Here is an 18,018-nt window from a genome sequence, read left to right on the forward strand (position 1 = left end):
ACCCTTGAGATGCAGTCCTTGATTGAGACCCGTCACTGCCCGGCCACCAACTTCTTGCGCAGAATCAAGTCTGCCTGTCTGCTGTGTAAGAGGTGGGGAGGGAGGGGGATGAAGCTGAACACTGGCTCACACTGGACTTACCCTCCCACTGGAATTTCACCTACACCACGACTATGTGTTTGGTGAAGCGGGTGCATGTGGTACAGGATGTCATTTCCTTCATGACCGTCCTGCACAGGAAAGAGGAGCTTAGCATCAGCTCTAATGACTGGCTGATCCTCTCTCAAATGGTGCATGTCCTCAAGCCCTTCTAGGACACCACCGATGTGTTCTGCACCCATACAGTCAGCCTGGGACAAGTCATCTCCCTGATCCAAGGGTTGGACCAGGTCCTGACTTCTGCACTGATGCCAGGCCCCGAGGAGATGCTTGTTCTCCCACAGGTCAGGGCCTTGGCACAGAGGTTGCAGGTGGGCATCACCACCAGGTTACATCCTATCTGCAAGGAACGGGAATACAAGCTGGCCTGTATCTGTGTACTCTGGATAAAACACAGCATTGCCCCCCGGAATGCAGAGCTTGTGCCGTGGAAGTATGAGCTCTGCAAAGAAGTGCAGAGGCTACACGCCAGCAGACATGGCCAGAGGGAAAAGTGGGTGGAAGAGGTTGGGGAACCAGTTTCGTGTAGTAGTTAAGTGCGTGGACTCTAATCTGGGAGAACCGGGTTTGATTCCCCACTCCTCCACTTGCACCTGGCTGGATGACCTTGGGCAAGCCTTAGTTCTGATAAGAGCTGTTCTTGAAAAAAGAGCCGTTTCTGTCAGAGCTCCCTCACCCCCCCCCCCACCTCACAGGGTGTCTGTTGTGGGGAGGGGAAGGGAAAGGAGTTTGTCAGCCGCTCTGAGACGCCCTTGGGTAGTAAAGGGGGGGTATAAATCCAATCTCTTCTTCTTCTTCTTCTCTTCTGGGGGGGGCGAGCCACAGCTCAGCACCTCTGCCTCAAAGAGCCCCACCAGGGAGAAGCCTCACTACTGGTTGTCAGTGGTGAACTGGGAGGTCAGCAGTGGCGGTACTGCCAGGCATGTGATGGCGGAGGATTTGGCAGAGGAGATGGTGAGGGAGTACCTTGCTGAGTCCCCTGAGCCTGCCTCTACCGATCCCCTGGAACACGGGTCATGCAGGGCTGCCATCTGGCCCGACCTCTCTGGCGTAGCCTTGTGTCTCCTCTCCTGCCCTCCCACCAGTGTTCAGAGCGAGTGGGTGTTTTCCCACCTGAGAGACGTTCTCAGATTTCAACGCTTCCACCTGGACCCAGCCAGGATGGATGAGTTGGCCTTCCTCAAGGTCTGTCTGCTGGGCCTCTCTGGACCTCACCGGGTAAGATTGAGGCCTCCTGTTGTTCCCCTGCATGTCCCCCTGTTCCTGCTCCTCTCTCGGTAATCCAGCATGCGGCCTGTGAGTTGCGTCCTTGGCACTTGGGTGGGAGGATGGCTGCCACTGCCAGGTGGGGGTGGGCTCCCTCACCCAAGATTTACCTTGTCACATGAGCTGGATGACCCCTCGTCGCTGTCACTGGTCCCCTGCTGCTCCGACCTATAAGCCACCGCAACCTGCCACCCGGGGAGTGGAAGAGGGGAACCCCAGAGGCCTCAGACAGTCGGGAGGGGAGGAGGTTACGTCACCACCCTCCGCTCTCCCTTGGCGTATTCAGGCCGCTCCGTCTCTCTCTCCCGCCCTTAGTGCCGCCAGTGCCTTCTCATCCTCCTCGGCCTCTGTTCCTGTTCCCCCTTTTATTCCTGCCCCGTGACACCTGCTGCACCCGAGGTTCCACCCACCACTCCGGCCCCGCCCTCCCTTCTTAGGATACGATGCTGAGCTGGGGGTGCGGTCTCCTTCCAGTTCCCTCTCTCCACCCCCAGCAGCTGTGTTTGCCCCGCATCCCTCTCCCTCCAGGCAGCTCGGGGCTGAGGGCATGCCCTCCCCCCTTTCCGGGACATCTCCCTCTGCAGCCGAGCCTCCCCCCCTTGCAGTGCGGCCCGGGTGCCTCGGAGGCATCTCGTCAGGTCAGTGCGGCTGGTCAGCTCCAGGCCTTGGTGAGTGCTGCTGAGGTCAGGGCTGGGGTGGTCGGCGGTTCCCAAGTCCCGAGCGGCGGAGGCCAGCCTTGGGGGGGTTCGCCCTCGGGACATACCTCATGCAACAACATCTACCTGATAACACAACACCTACCTCATGATCACTTTAAATTCCTTTCTGTCCTTCAGAACCTCCCTTTGGAGGCTTGGGGGGGGCTGCTAGTGTGGGGGGGTGAAGTGTAGTGGGTTAGATGCATGAATGAAACCTCGAGACTGATGTAGTGATCAGCATGGTTTACTGGAACACAACACAAACTAACAACAATGGCCGGCTGGCCAACTATATACAAACCAGGGGACACACCTCTGGGTCCCATTGGCAGGTTTAAATCTCCCGCCAAGGTCCCATTGGTCCCCCAAGGGAGGGACCAGGAGCCTAGTCCCTATTGTTACTCCGGATTCAAGCTCCGGAGTGTGCGCTGGCCTCTGGTGGCGGTCAGCGGACACAACAGGGGGATACTTGGCTTGCTTCAAGTGTGTGGCTGAGGGGGGGGGGGTCTGCCCAGGTGAAGTTTCCCTGTGAGTTTGGTGTCCCTGGCTTGTTCCTGAGCCATTCCAAAGTCTCCTGTAACAGCAGCTGTCTTTTCCAGAGAGAGCACTGGGGAAACCTTTTTGGGGGGTCCATAACACAGACCCCAGAAATGTGATCTGCCCAAACTTGGAGAGGTTGTAGAGGAGTGCATAGCAGGGTGAGGTTGCCTGTGCATTTGGTGTGTGTGGCTTGCAGGGGTCCATTCTATACACTTTTGAACCTGTGCCTGACATTTCCCCCAAAAGCACTTTCCTGGCTTGACCTTAGTCCTGTAAGTTTTGTACTGCCACAGTGGCACTGGTTCTGCTGGACTTGCAAAAATGCCCCCCACCTTCAGTTTCTACTGTAGACATTCTCTGGGATATTGATTCTGGGCTTCTATTGCCCTTGCCTTTGGGGAGAGGCTGTTTCCCCCTCCATTGAAGACAATGGAGGATGGGTGCACCTTCTTTGCTAGATTTGAAGGGTCATAACTTGGACCCCATAAATCCAATCCTAACCAAACTTGGAGGATAAGTAAAGAAGAGTCACCCAAAGGCCCACTGTAAGTCTGGTGTCTCTAGCTTTCACAGGATCCATTCTATACACTCCTGAGCCTGTATCCCCAGAAAACACTTCACTGGGGGCACTTTCTGGGGGTGTAACTCAGTCCCCATAAATCCACTCCTCACCAAACGCGGAGGTCAGTGTCAGCAAGCTGCCATGGTGTTCTGTGTTGCTTGTATCTCTGTACAGTTGCTAACCCCCCCCCCCTGTCTGTGCGCCTGTATTTTACTCTGCTGTAATGCCTAAGCCAAACAACTGGAGGATGTATTGGGGGAGTACGCTTTATTGCTGGCTTGTTGCTTTTAGAGCCTGGGAACTGCACCTGTATTATGTCTGGAGATAACCTGGTTCTCAGGGAATGAGCGCGCAACCGTTTCCTTTCACCCGCCAGCGGGAACGTGACCCATTGGTTCTGTACCTGTTTCAAATCCCTTTATTATGCTTGCCCTAACCGTTTGTAGTCAGTTCTAACAAAGAACGTGTTTGAGTGTCTTTCCAACGCTTTGAAATAAATTTTGCTTTTCTTTAAAACGTGGATTTATTCTCGATGCTTGGGGATCCAACAGTCAGGTAGAGAAGAGTCATCTGGAGAACTCTAGCAAGTTTGGTGTCTCTAGCATGCTAACGGTCCATTCTACCACCAGTTCGTCTAGTGTAAAAAAGTTCATGATGGTTCATGGTCCGCAGACCTTGCACGAACCATGAACCAGTCCACATTTTCCCGGCTCATGCCCATCCCTATCTATTTTCTCCAATATGAGCCTCCTTATATCATTTGCTGGGGAGCATGGGTGGGAGGATGCAGCTAGTTGGCTAATGTGTAGACAGAAAGCTGGACTAGATGGGCCCTTGGTCTGATCCAGCATGGCTCTTCTTATGTTTTGTGTCTCAGTCATGCTTTCCCTTCCACACCCATACCACACCCAGAGAAACATCTGTTTTAACACCTATTATGAAATGCCTACCGGGGATGTCTGGTTTGTGGATGTGGTTGTCCTCTCTGAGATTCTGGAATAGATGAATGGATGAATTGTTGTTTGAGTATTTTAATGTTGGAGAGGGTTTTAAATTGTATATTATGTTTTAATTGTACTAAATTATTTGATGTTTTTATCAGCAAGATTTCTTGCCATGTGAGCCGCCCTGAGCCCTACGGGGGAGGGCGGGATATAAATTTAATAATAAATAAAAATAAATAAAAAAATAAATATCAATCCAGCCCAACTGCTGTTCCCTGTTTCTTTAAATTTTAAAAAATGAAAATCTGGACCAATTAAAAAGTGAGATGTTTTACATGGTATTTAATGTTTTTAAAATGCTTGTTTGTATAGCTATTTTCATCCATTCAAGTGATAGTAATAAAGGGATCTAATATTATATTACAGTATAAATGTGTAGGTCATCCTCAACATTGTCATTTTGTAGGGTTGCCAAGTCATATTTACCTTTTAGCAGGGGGAGTCCTGCACCTTCCCAGGAGTCTTCTTACATGCACGCTTCTCGCGCGTGATGCGATTACGTAACCCGGAAGTCACATCATCGCATCGGGCATGTTGGAGGTGGGGCCTCCATAGAGTTTTCCCTCGAATGATAGAGCGTCCCCCCGCAATGTGCCTGACGTGATGACGTCATCTCCGAGTGACGTATTCACACCGGGCACGTCTCACACTTTGGGGGCAGGACCCTATCCGGGCCAGCGGGGAATGGGTCTATCAAGCAGAGGCTTCCCCGCCCCCCGGGGGGACCTGGCAACTCTATCATTTTGGGATGCTGTTTTTGCATGGAATATGTTAGTGTACAATTTTGTCTTTTATTCCTTAGGCATGAGTCCTTTTTTCCCTTTTCTCTTTTGGTTTTTCTTTGTTTTAGGATCCTTTTGTAGCATTTCACGTTGATAAAACTCCAGTGAAGAAGCACATGAAACAACTCGTGATTGGGGAGCTGGCACCAGATCAGCCCAGTTTTGAGCCCAGCAAAAATGTAAGTGTGCCTTAAAATTCACAACTGGAAGAAAAATTATAGCCAAGCAGAATTTCTAGTAACTCTGTGTAGTGCTGTACAAAACTGATTCCCATATAAGAATGAGAACGGTATCTTTTATAGGCTTCCTCTAATGTGACTATGGCCTATATCAATTTTCAGCAATTCTAACTGGGAAGGAAGGCCTAAACCCAGCTGCGAAGACCAGCCTAGAAAAGGGTATACATATGCTGTGATTCTCTGAATCCTAAGGCAGCTACATGACATATTTAAAGGCACAGGGGGGGAAAAACCTGCAAAATTGGATCTCTCCACAGAAATTATTAGTAGAGGACTTCCGAGAGCTACAGTCCACTGTTGAGAAGATGGGACTCCTGAAACCAAACCCATTTTACTTCCTCGTGATTCTTCTCCACATCTTACTGCTGGATGCTGCAGGGTGGTTTGTCCTATGGTACTTCAGGACATCTGTGACTACTTTTATTTTTGCTACAACTCTGCTGCTGATTGCTCAGGTAATTTTCCCAAGTGGTCTATGCACATTTATTTAGTGGCAGATGTATATCCTTCTGTTAAGCTCGTGCCTCGCTTGTCATGGACTCAAGGGTTAATTGCTTCTCTTTCCTTCTCTCTTTCCTTCTCTAGGCTGTTTATCCTTCTGACTAAAGGGGAGGGGTGATGGGAGTGTGTGAGTGTGTGAGTGTTGGCTTACGCAGTGCCTGGGAAATGCATGATCTCAGCGCCCACTTCGACCTTGGGTGCAGGGAATTCCTAGATAGTGCAATGACTAGTAGCAGATGTGGGGAGCAGTGTACCAAAGAAGTTTGGGTCTTTGGCGGGCTGAATGGGTAGTGTGCTGTAGGGGGGATGTCCTGCATAGTGTATAGGTTCTGTCCTGACACCCAGGTGTCAGTTCTGACACAGAACATGTCTACACTTCGAACCTGTTTCACTTCTCAATAAACAATTCTTGCTGATACAAGAGTGTGGTGAGAGTGACTGCGTCTGAGACCTGACACCTTCTTGCCTGGACTTGGATAGTCCAGGCTAGCCCAGTTTCATCAGATCTTGGAAGCTAAGCAGGGTAGGCCCAGGTTAGTATTTGAATGGGGGACCACCAAGGAAAGCCAGGGTTGCAATGCAGAGGCAGGCAATGGCAAAATCACCTCTGAATGTCTCTTGCAATGAAAACCCTACAGGGTCACCATAAGTCAGCAGAAACTCAACACCAATATATGGTTATATCATAACATTGTCTTCAAGTCATAAACAAGTCATAAACTAGGATTAGTAACCCCCCTCCGTCATTGGTGTTGTGCAATGCCAGGTCTATTAACAACAAGACTACAGTCTTTCAGGACTTTGTCATAGAACATCAGGCTGACTTGGCGTGCGTGACTGAGACCTGGGTGTGGGAAGGGGAGACTGTAGCTCTCTCCCAGCTTGCCCCACCGGGGTTTTCGGTCCTACACCAATCACGGACTAGGGGGCGGGGGGAGGAGTGGCAATATTTGTGTGGGAGGCTTACTCTTTCAGGGCTCTCCCTACGTTGGAGATTGTGGGCTTAGAATGTGTTGGTCTGGTGCTGGAGGCCGAGGAGAGTTTGGCAATCTGGCTGGTGTACCGTCCGCCTAACGCGCAAGCCAGTAGTCTGCTGTCCCTGCTGGAGGCCGTATCAGGCTGGGCACTGGAGCACCCTAGGCTTTTAGTCTTGGGTGACTTCAACGTCCATGCCGATGATGCAACCTCTAGCCGGGCTATGGACCTAGTGACGTCCATGGCATCGCTGGGACGCTCCCAATGTGTATCGGCCCCTAGGCATCAGGCTGGGCACACACTCGATTTAATCTTCGTGATGGGGATTACAGTGGACCGGATCACTGCGAAAGCAGTGCCATGGTCGGACCACTATGCCCTGAAGGCCCGTGTGAATGTCCCACCCCAACCCTGTATAGGCGGCGAGCGGATTTTAGCTCGCTCGCGGAGCCAGATGGACCCAGTGTGGCTTCAACTGGTTCTGCGGGATCCTATGCCCCCTGGCGGTTCGTTGGATGAGCTCATGGACGACTGGCATAGTTGACTTTCCATGGCCATTGACGTGATCGCTCCCCGGCGCCCTCTGCACCCTCGCTCTAGGCTGGCCCCCTGGTATACCCAGGGGCTGCGGCTGATGAAGCAAGAGCTAAGACTGTTAGAGAGACGGTGGCGCCGAGCCCGCAACAAGGCTACAAGAGCATCTTATAGGACGTTTATGAGATCCTATGAGATGGCAGTCAAGGCTGCGAAGGGAGATTTCTATGCAGCCAGGGTTGTGTCCACAAGCTCACGCCCAGCCCAATTATTTAGAACAATTCGGTCTCTGACGGCTCTGCCACAGGGCAGACAAAATAGTAGGGAATTGGATATTGGCTGTGAGGCTTTTGCGAACTATTTTTCGGATAAAGTCTTGATGCTCCGCCACGACCTCCCCACCACAGTTGAAACAGCGAACTCGAGGTCCCTTGCGCGTCTTCGATTCCGGGTTTAGAGTGTTTCAACCAGCTGTTCTGGATAAGGTGGCTGGATGGCTCAGGCTGAGCCGGCTGAAACTAAACCTGGCAAAGATGGAGGTCCTGTGCTTGAGTCAGACTGGACCGGGGTTGGGGCTTCCGCTTCCGACCTTCGACGGGGCACCTTTGGTGCCAGCTTCGGAGGTTAGGAGTCTGAGAGTGCTCCTGGACCCCACCTCAACGATGGAGGCCCAGGTGGCAGCCACTGCCAGATCGGCCTTTTATCATCTTCAGCTGGTACGGCAGCTGGTTCCTTTCCTCAACCGCAATGACCTAGGTACAGTGATCCATGTGACGGTCACCTCAAGGCTAGACTACTGTAACGCTCTCTACATGGGGCTGCCTTTGTCGTAAATCCGGAAGCTGCAGCTGTTGCAAAATGCTGTGGCCAGACTGTTGGTGGGCGCCCCTAGGTGGGAACACACCCGACCTGTACTGACAGCACTGCACTGGCTGCCTATAGCATACTGGATTTGCTTCAAAGTGCTTTAAAGCCCTACATGGCCAGGATCTGACATACCTGAGGGACCGCATTTCCCCACATATGCCCCAGAGAGCACTTCGGTCGGGGTCACAACACCGTTTGGTGACCTCGGGCCCCAAGGAGGCCAGGCTTGCAGCAACGAGGGCCAGGTCCTTTTCAGTGGCGGCTCCTATCTGGTGGAATGAGCTCCCGGAGGAGATCGGGAACCTGCGGGACCTTTTGCCGTTCTGTAGAGCCTGTAAGACGGAGCTCTTCCGCCAGGCTTTCGAGTAAGAGCAGCCACTGCCAGTACCACCACCGCTCCACTATAGAGCGATACCGCCAGAGGGCCGAGTAACATCTATCTATGGCCCTGGCCCTCCCCTTCTGGTATGCAAGACGTTGGGATCTTTCTATTCTTGCATCCTGATGGAACTGAATTTTAACTGTTTTACCTATTTTATATTGTATGCCCTTTGTGCCTTGTTGTAAGCCGCCCTGAGCCCGCTCGCGGGGAGGGCAGGGTATAAATATAAATAAATAAATAAATAAATAATAAGGGATATGTCCTAATTTTGATGTAGCTAATACCAAGTTTTCTGAATTACCTCTCTTTTTAAGTCTCAAGCAGGATGGTTACAGCATGACTTGGGGCATCTCTCAGTCTTCAGCAGTATAAAATGGAACCACATTGTTCATGAGTTTGTGATGTGCCATCTAAAGGTAAATTTATTGATAATCTAGTTGTGTTTTAGAACAAAGTTTGAGTCCAGTGGGGGCACCTTTAAGAGCAACAAACTGTTATTCAAGGCATGCACACGAAAGCTCACACCTTGAATTACTCTTTGTTGGTCTTAAAGGAACCATTGAACTCAAACTTTGTTCTGCTGCTTCAGACCCCCACCTGGGGGTCTTTGTTCTGCTGCTTCCCCACCTGGATCTAGTTGTGTTTTGTAACACTGGCCAAAGAGGAAGTATGAAATATACTTGAAAGGGATTCATAAGAATAACATTGTCACTAAAATAATAGATTCACAACATAGGGTACTGTTGTATAAAGGTAAAGGTTCCCTTGCTCGAAAGCCAGTCGAGTCCGACTCTAGGGTTGCGGTGCTCATCTCCGTTTCCAAGCCGAAGAGCCAGCGCTGTCCGAAGACATTTCCATGGTCATGTGGCTGGCATAACTAAACGTCAAGGCGCACGGAACGCTGTGACCTTCGCACCGAAGTGGTACCTATTTATCTACTTGCAATTTCTTGCTTTCGAACTGCTAGGTTGGCAGGAGTATACTGTTGTATACATGCCCACAATTGAACAATTTTACCTGACTTCAGCAGTTTTGATAGCTGCCACCCTTCCTTGAGAAGTGTGATTTGGCCACAACTATCCATGCTGGGATCATCATATCCAGGTTAGATTAATATAATACAATTTACGTGAGGCTGCCTTTGGAAAGGTGTTGAAAGCTTCAGTTGGTATAAAATGTGGTATAAAATTACGATTACAAGTTACAATCGATATCTCTAAAAAAGGAAAGAACTACACTGGCTCTTGCTTTACTTCCAGGCATAATTAGAATTGTTGGTCATGACCTGTAAAGCCCTTGAAGAGCCTGAGATCAGGATAATTAAAGGATGCCCTACTCTCATATGAGAGTCACCCATTAAGATTGTCCATGGAGGTCCTGGTGTTTGTGCTGCCATCCCCTGAAGGGGATGTGGCCAGTAGATGGCCTTGAACGCATATGAAGCTGCCTTACACTGAATCAGAGCCTTGGTCCATCAAAGTCAGTATTGTCCACTCAGACTGGCAGCAGCTCTCCGGGGTCTCAGGCAGAAGTCCTTCACATCATCTACTGCCTATTCCTTTCAATTGGAGATGCCGGGACTGAACTAGGAACTTTCTGTATGGAAAGCAGAGGCTCTTCCATTGAGCCACAGCCCCTTCCCCTCTCTGTGTAGTGTCTCACTGTGGAACTTGCTGCACATCGCCTATAGTGCCTGTATGTTCACTTTTTCCATGCTGGAAAAGATTTGGGGTTGTTGTTTTTTTGTCTAAGGGTGGAGTTTATCCATTTCATTTTTAAAATCTCTGACCATGCATCCTGTGTTGACCTTTTCAATTATTTTTATGCTGCTATTAATTTGTTTTACTGTTTTGTTGGCTTCTCCCCTAATAAATGAATGAGCAGATTTATTTCTTCAGAATAAGTAGGAAGTGTAAAACTTCTAAGGAGGTGGCTGTGGCCTGATTTCTCTGCCCCTGTCTTTGTCTGCAGGGGCTTTCAGCCAACTGGTGGTCTTTTCACCATTCCCAGCACCATGCCAAACCCAACTGTTTCCTGAAAGACCCAGATATTGAAATTCATCCCACAATTTTTTCTTTAGGAAAACCGCTTTCTGAAGAGGTAAGAAGTCATGGCATCTGCGGGAATGTTTGAATGAGATGGGGGGGGGGGTTTGGGGGGCAATGTTCCCTCTAAGCTGAGTTAGTGTGAGCTAGCTCACAGTTTTTTAGCCTCCGGGTCACACATTTTTATCTTAGCTCAGGGAGGAGGGCTCCAGAGCAAACGAATGTATGCAGCAGCCAAATCGCTTGATCACAACTTTGATGCCAGTAGCTCACAAATTAGAATTTTTGCTCACAGGACTCCACAGCTTAGAGGGAGCATTGGTGGGGGGTGGGATTATGCCAATGATTATTCAGAGTAGGAAATGGCACTAGTGTCCCTGGTTGACACAAAGAGTGACTCCGTGTCAGGTTCCTGGTTAAATCAGTTCTCAACACCAGCCAGTCTGTAGAAAGCTGACTTTATTGAAACAGTTGATAGATACCATCCTGGACACATGCATTGTTAGGACTGAAGTTAAACGTGCAAAAGCTTGTAGATATAGTGGATTCAAGTAAAGGCACTAAAGATCAGGACCCAATCACCCCACGGTATTTGCCCACCAGAACTAACCATCAGCTTCCCCCCCCCCTTCCCCCCTAGGCACTTAGCCTTTACCTAGTAAGGGAAACAGGATCACAGGTATTTGAGAAGCCAGGACATTTGGCATCGCTAAGGTGACAAGCCCTGGGCACTTCAAAGGGAGGGAGAGGAACCTCCTCTCCCAATGACAGGCGAGCTGTAAAATGCAAAATGCACAGGGAGCCTGACGCTCTGCTTGTTATTCTTGAATCTTAGCAGTATCGATACAGCACAGTACCAAATCCCCAGGTGAGGCAGCGGTAGTGGTGGTGGTGGGGCTTTAAGGGGCTTAGGCTAGTGAGCTGGCAGTGACTGCTCCTCCCAGACAAGGATACAGCTTTGGTAATCCACACTTTGGTACCCTCTTGCACAGGGTATTGTAACCAGGGTTGCCAATTCCAGGTTGGAAATTCCTGAAGATTTGGGGGTAGAGCCCAGGGAGGGTTGAGTTTGGGGAGGGGTGGGACCTCAGCGGGGATGTGAGGCCATACAGTCCACCCTCCAAAGCAACTATTTTCTCCAGGAGAACTGACCTCAACAGTCTGGAGATGAGTTGCAATTTGGGGAGAACATCAGGCCCCATCTAGAGGTCAGTAACCCTAATTGCAACACACACCACATAAGGCTGGGTTTGATGACTTGGAGCTTCAGCAAATGTCTCTTGACATTGGTCCATTCGGCATCCGGCATTCACGCCACATCTTCTCAGCACTGAGGAAAAGGTGCAGCTCAAAACCACATTCAGATACCCTGGCTGGGGCAACGCCTTACTGACTGTGAAGTCACCCCTGAATGGCCAAACATCTATGAAGAAGGCACCATAAAACCGGGTGAACAAAGAAAGTGAAGGCAGCATGCAGTGTAGAGGGGAGATTTATTACCTGACGTGGCTGTGGGGAAACTGCGGGGAAACAGATGGGTGCAGAATCAGCCAAGGTCTCATCTCAGGCTCAGCAGCATTTGTTTCCTGTTAGTTTCTGGGCCCAGCTTCTTACCTTTAGAACCTTACATGCCTGGGGCCTGTGTACATTAAGGAGTGCCTCCTCCCACGTGTACTCCTTTGTTCCTTGAGAATGATGGGAAGCATTGTTACATGTCCTGCCCGGAAGGGGTTTCAGAAATATCTATGCTCAAGCCTAGACATTGTATAGTGGCACCCACCTTCTTAAAGTGCCTTCCTAATTGGAGGTACATTGGGTGATCTCACTACTGGATTTCTGGAAGTTGATGTGGCCCTGTTCAGAAGACTTTACTTATTCACTAAGGGGTTGGTTATTGCTGCTGGAGGATTTTACTGCTTTATTATTCAATTTTGTGTCATTTAGGCTTTTTCAGCTTCATTTATGATGATTTTAGATGTTTCATTGTTTTTATTATTGTTAGTACTATGCACAGAGGTCATTTCAGGGGGGAACGCGGGGGAACGCAGTTCCCCCGGGTGAGGTATGGGGGTGGGGCACATGACAAAGCCCCGCCCCCTGCTTCCGGCCACCCCGCTTCCGGCCCTCATTCAGCCAGGAGGAGGCAGGAGAAGAGGGAGGGTAAGTTGCTTCCTCCCTGCCTCTCCCCACCCCTGCCTGCCTGGGGCCAGGGAGGGCCTTCGCGGGGCTTCCTTGCACTCCCGCCGGCCTTGCAGGTCCACCGCGGGGGGTGTGGCCTTATGACACACTTCCGGTGATGTCAGGGGGTGTGGCATATGCTAATGAGTTACGCTAATGAGTTCCCCTAGCTCTTTTTCTACGAAATGACCCCTGACTATGCAATATTGACTTTATGATTGTGATGCTCCTTCAGGAGTTACTTCGGTGGTAGGGAATGTGGTCTATAAATTGAAAATACGTGCCTTCACATTTGGTAGAATAAGATTAGGAACTCCTTTGCATATTAGGCGACACACCCCTAATATAGCCAATCCTCCAAGAACTTACAGTAGCCCCTGTACGAAGAGCTCTGTAAGCTCTTGGAGGATTGGCTACAGGAGGGGTGTGTTGCCTAATATGCAAAGGAGTTCCTGCTACAAAAAGAGCCCTGGAAAATGTATTGAAAACATACTTGGGTTAGGGTTGCCAGTCTCCTGATGGGAATGGGGGATCCCCTGCCTCTTGCTTCCTGCCACTGTTCAAAGCAGCCATGGGAGAGAAAATTAAAAATGGCTCTCAGATCAATGGCATGATGCATTTCTGGGAAATCCTGGAAGCGGCATCACACCTCCTAGGAATTGCTGATGATTCCTAAAGAGGGCCGATGTCCTTTGTAGGAATCTGGTGATTCCTAGAGAAGCATGAGATCACTTCCAGGGTTTTCCTGGAAGTGGTCAAGTCAGCCCCTGCCCACTGTTCCCTCCCCCTGGTCTCCCGCCGGTTGCCAGACTGGACTTGGCAAGCCTAAGTTGGATATAATAATTTGTAGAGATAAAAGCCAGTGTGATGCAGAAGATGGATGGGAAAATGTACTGCTTACTGTTAATGTTCTATTGGCAAAATACTAGGAAAATCTTATACTTCGCGACAGGGCTATTTTTGGACAGGAACGCACAGGAACGGAGTTCTGGCTGGCTTCAGAGTTGGCTACACCCACTACAGCCAAAACCTCTGCGTGCCTGGCTATAGAGGAGAAGGCCTGGAGAGCGACACACACCCCCGGGGACTCCAAGGTGGGCAGGCCGGGGGGGGCTGGAAGGATCGGGGAGGCATTTAAATGCCTCCCCATGCCTTCCCCGGCCTGTCCAAGGGCCAGCTGCGGGGCGCCCAGGCAAGCCAGGGGAATGAATGGGGGTATGGCCTAATATGCTAATGAGCTGTGCTGTCAGGGGTGTGACCTAATCTGCTAATACGTTTCTGCTGTTGGGTGTGGCCTATTATGCTAATGAGTTCCTGCTGGACTTTTTCTACAAAAAAAAGCCCTGCTTCACGACAGACAAGAAAGGTTTGGCTAATAATGATAATGAATACTCTTGCATATTTTGGATTGAAAGATCCATTCTATTGATTCTTTTTCTGAAATATGGAATGTTGTGCTGAAACAGAAATACATTAGAGGAAAATCTGGAATAGCAGTTGTAAGTTAGTTCTTTAGATCCACTAGTAATTTCTATGAACAGAAAGGAAAGTGACTTCCTCACTTTCTCAGTCTCACTGCAGTCCCTTTGAGATGCTTCTCTTGGGGTGACTGGGGACTTCCAGGAACAGTATGGGTGGGGAGGTCAGAGGTATGCCACAGGAAGGGGAATTGGCAGCTATTGCTCCCTTCCATCTGCAGAGATCCTCCATGGGATGCAACCCCATGGTTTAATTTTTGTTGAATTTTAATATACTTATATTTTTAATTCATGTTCAAAAGTTGGTTGATATGTCATTATTTATGAAATTACAAATAAGGGGGAGCTTTTGTTTCTGCAATAACTCTAGACCTTGGAGCCTCTCGATTACATAGTTTTCACATGGTGCATCATTAACTTATAGCATTTCTTACCAGAGATGGGGAGATGACCATTGGTTTAGGTGGCTTTAAAAGACAAATGCCTTTAAGATATGGTTGTTTGCTGTGCTAGCTAAATTGAACCTCCAGCTACTAGCAGGATTAGCAATCTGGGACACACATGCACGTGCGCATCCTCCAACTTGTTTGCTTTGGAACGGAGTTCAGGGTAGCCTATGGTAGGTACTTTCAGCTTATTGGCAGATAGTTCATTTTGTCCAGACCTGATCCTCACAGCTCCCTAATTCTTCTCTGACTCATGTGGCGTTTATGAGCCAGAGAATAATTGGCAACCCTACATCTCCCTCCTGGCACCATGGACATTGCACATTCAACGGGCCTAATGTACTCTGAGAAACATTGTTCGTAGAATAATGGGATATCTAACGCACTGGATTCCTCACAGGCAGCTGCTGAAGGAATGGAGAGGTCGGAAACATACTTTCTTGCCAGCACCTTCCATTGGCATTGTACTGAATCTGGCCCAGTTAAATTATTAACAATGGATTAGTTGTTACTTCTTCATGACTTTTAATCCTCTTTTTTACAGCTGGGCAAGCAGAAGAAGAAGTACATGCCTTACAATCATCAGCACAAATACTTCTTCATCAGTGAGCATCTCCACTTTTCTCACACACCCTGCTACCATCTTGCTGTTTCACCCTCTCAGATTATTGATTTTATCAATGCCCTGGTATCATCCTTCACCTTTGTTTTATCAATCTTACTTAATGTGTACATTGGAGATGGGGAGGGGAAAAGGCCATTTAGTGTTTGTGTCTGATACATAATCAGTTGTTTAAAAAAAAAAACAACTGTATCATGAGCAGAGGCCTCCTCTGTGTTCCTCACATTCAGAGGTACAATAGGAAAGCAACAGACAGTGATTTTTGTCCTTACAGTCTCTAACACCAAGCCTGCTAACAATATAAAAATATGTTACAATGCCCACCGACTTAAGAAAGACTCCCTGCAAGATTAAAAAGAGCACAGAGGCCTTTCCCCAATTATGTGCTAGTTTTCTACTTGCAGAGATTTTTTTTCATATGGGGAAACTTACTAGGTGTGCAGGGGTTTGCACAAGACTAGCTCATCCACACAAGCAGACTAAATGGCACAATTCAGGTGGAGGCTATCATGCAGGAGACAACAAGTCTTGATTCTCTCATTACTTGGCTCGGCATTTACAGTATGGAGCAGGGCTTATTTCCTTCAGGAGCGCACAGGAGCAGAGCTCCGGCAGTAAAGAGCCCAGGGGGCGGGCACATGCAACAAGCCCCACCCCCTGCTCCCAGCAGCCCTCAGTCAGAGCAAGAAGCAGCCAGGTAAGCTGCAGAGCCCCCCCAGTCCAGTGGCACCTTTAAGACCAAGTTTTATTCAGGTACAAGCTCTCCCTCCTCTGCGAGGACAGATCAGCACATCCCCCCCCCCCCAATAGCTAGCAATCCAAAACAGTCCAGTGGAGCCTGAGCGGTGGGTGTTGCCTTCTGACACACTTCCGGTGATGTCAGGGGGTGTGGCGTATGCAAATAAGTTATGCTAATGAGTTATGCTAATGAGCTCCTGCACCTCTTTTTCTACAAAATGACCCCTGGTATGCAGCAAAATGTTTTAGAATCCTCTGCATCATGTTTAGAAAACTCAGTTTGGGGGAGGTTGCTTTCATCGTGCCTGTGCCCAACTTCAGTTGGCAAATCAAACAAAGCTTAAGCTATTGCTGGCCAGTATGAAACTTAAATAAATTTTATCCCAATTATTTACACTTCACCTTTCTCCCCAATGGGGACTCAAAGGCTGCAATCAGACAGGTCTGGCTGCACCTCTAATTTGGTCTGGGTTTTTTTTTACCGGGAGAGTCATGGTCAGACGTCACACTGATCACCATGGCCACCAGCAGCTCCTCCATGGCACTGAGCTCGCCGCCGCCACTGCCTTCTTGCTGGCCTCCCACTCCAACCCCACACATCCATCTTGCCTCTCTTTGCCGTCCTGCCCATCCTTGCCCACTCACTCCTGGGCTTGCATAAGCGTTTTTAAACAGGCCTGGGGCAAATAACCGCTTATGCACTCATTGCTAAAAGGTTAAAAAAAATTGTAGCAAAACCAGAAGTGAGCAGTCTGACTTCCCAAAAGGCTTCACCCTGCAAGAGAGCAATCAGACATCCGCAGAAGTGCTGTGAAACTGGTAGGATCCGTAAATACCGGACTTTCTGTGGTGTCAGGAAAGTCGGGGGTGAGCACAGGGGCCTGACGACTGGGGAACAGGAGCCAGATGTGGCTGGGCGTGCATGTTAAATCCATTGGGGAGAAGCAACGGCAATGGATCAAACAGCTCGTCTGATCGCACCCAAAGTGGCATACACCATTCTTTCCTTCTCCATTTTATCCTCCTGATTTAGGTTAGGCTGAGAATAGGTGACTGGCCCAAGGTCATTCAGTAAGCTTCCATGGCAAAGTGAGGATCTGAGCCTGGGTCTCCCAGATTCTAATCCAACACTCTGTTCGCCACACCACACTAGCTGTCTCACAAGCAGGAAGTTGAAGCTAATCAAGGCACACCTCAGGCACAACTGTGTGTCAGTCACATCACATCTGATCGGTGGCCAAAACCCAAAGAAAGTAGGGGAAGCATCAGAGGGAGCAAAGACACAGTAAAGCACTAGTGTGGTATAGCGTAGTGCTTACAGTTTATCATGTGGGCCTACTGTGAGGTTAAGATGAAAGAGGACTTCCAGAGAAGTAGCCTCCACTACATTATGATAAGAACCTACAATAGTTCCTTAGCAGCTGCTCCATCAGTGCGACATCACACATTAGGGCTGCCGTTTCCCCAGTCAGGGTGGAGGATGCCCCGCCACCACTGGGCACTTCCCTGCCACCGGTTAGCAGGCAGCAGAGGGGGAAATGGCAGGAAATGGGGGGGACATCACAGTGTCACTCTCTATGCACCTAGAAGTGATGCCAGCACATCATTAGGGGATGCCGGGGACACTGTGGTCTGAGCATCCCTTGGAAACATGCTGATGTCACCTCCAGCTGCACAGGGAGTGTCATTAGTGCATCACTGGCAAAGTCATTACCAGCAAGGGCCCCAACCACCGGTACGCCCTCCCTCCCGCTGGTTACCTGGCCCTGCCTGGCAACCTTATCACATGTTGTGAAATTCTGCTGGCACTTCAAAGAGGTAGTACTGACATTCTAGCAAAAAAGGGCTTTTAAAATCACATTATTTATTATATTGATATTATTATTATTATAATTATTATATTTACATTATTTAACGAAATAAGCAGTTAACAGAAAATATCCATTTCAGTTTGGGTGTAAATTTAATTATAGGAAGTTGACATGTATGTACTGTTTTTCGG

The 18,018-nt window shown here is 49.1% G+C and overlaps 1 protein-coding gene across 1 annotated transcript in view; it reads left to right on the top strand.

Annotated features, from left to right (window-relative positions):
* Nucleotides 1–18,018, top strand: part of LOC107121913 (fatty acid desaturase 1-like) — a 187,611-nt gene that overhangs the window by 24,534 nt on the left and 145,059 nt on the right. The window contains exons 2-6 of the mRNA XM_015424926.1: nucleotides 5,080–5,190; nucleotides 5,508–5,705; nucleotides 8,824–8,925; nucleotides 10,481–10,609; nucleotides 15,201–15,261. Of these exons, the coding sequence (XP_015280412.1) occupies nucleotides 5,080–5,190; nucleotides 5,508–5,705; nucleotides 8,824–8,925; nucleotides 10,481–10,609; nucleotides 15,201–15,261 (601 nt within the window). The remainder of the gene's footprint in view (nucleotides 1–5,079; nucleotides 5,191–5,507; nucleotides 5,706–8,823; nucleotides 8,926–10,480; nucleotides 10,610–15,200; nucleotides 15,262–18,018) is intronic.

This window comes from Gekko japonicus, unplaced genomic scaffold (genome assembly GCF_001447785.1).
Source record: "Gekko japonicus isolate JY-2015 unplaced genomic scaffold, Gekko_japonicus_V1.1 scaffold1541, whole genome shotgun sequence".
In the NCBI taxonomy this organism is placed as follows: Eukaryota; Metazoa; Chordata; class Lepidosauria; order Squamata; family Gekkonidae; genus Gekko; species Gekko japonicus.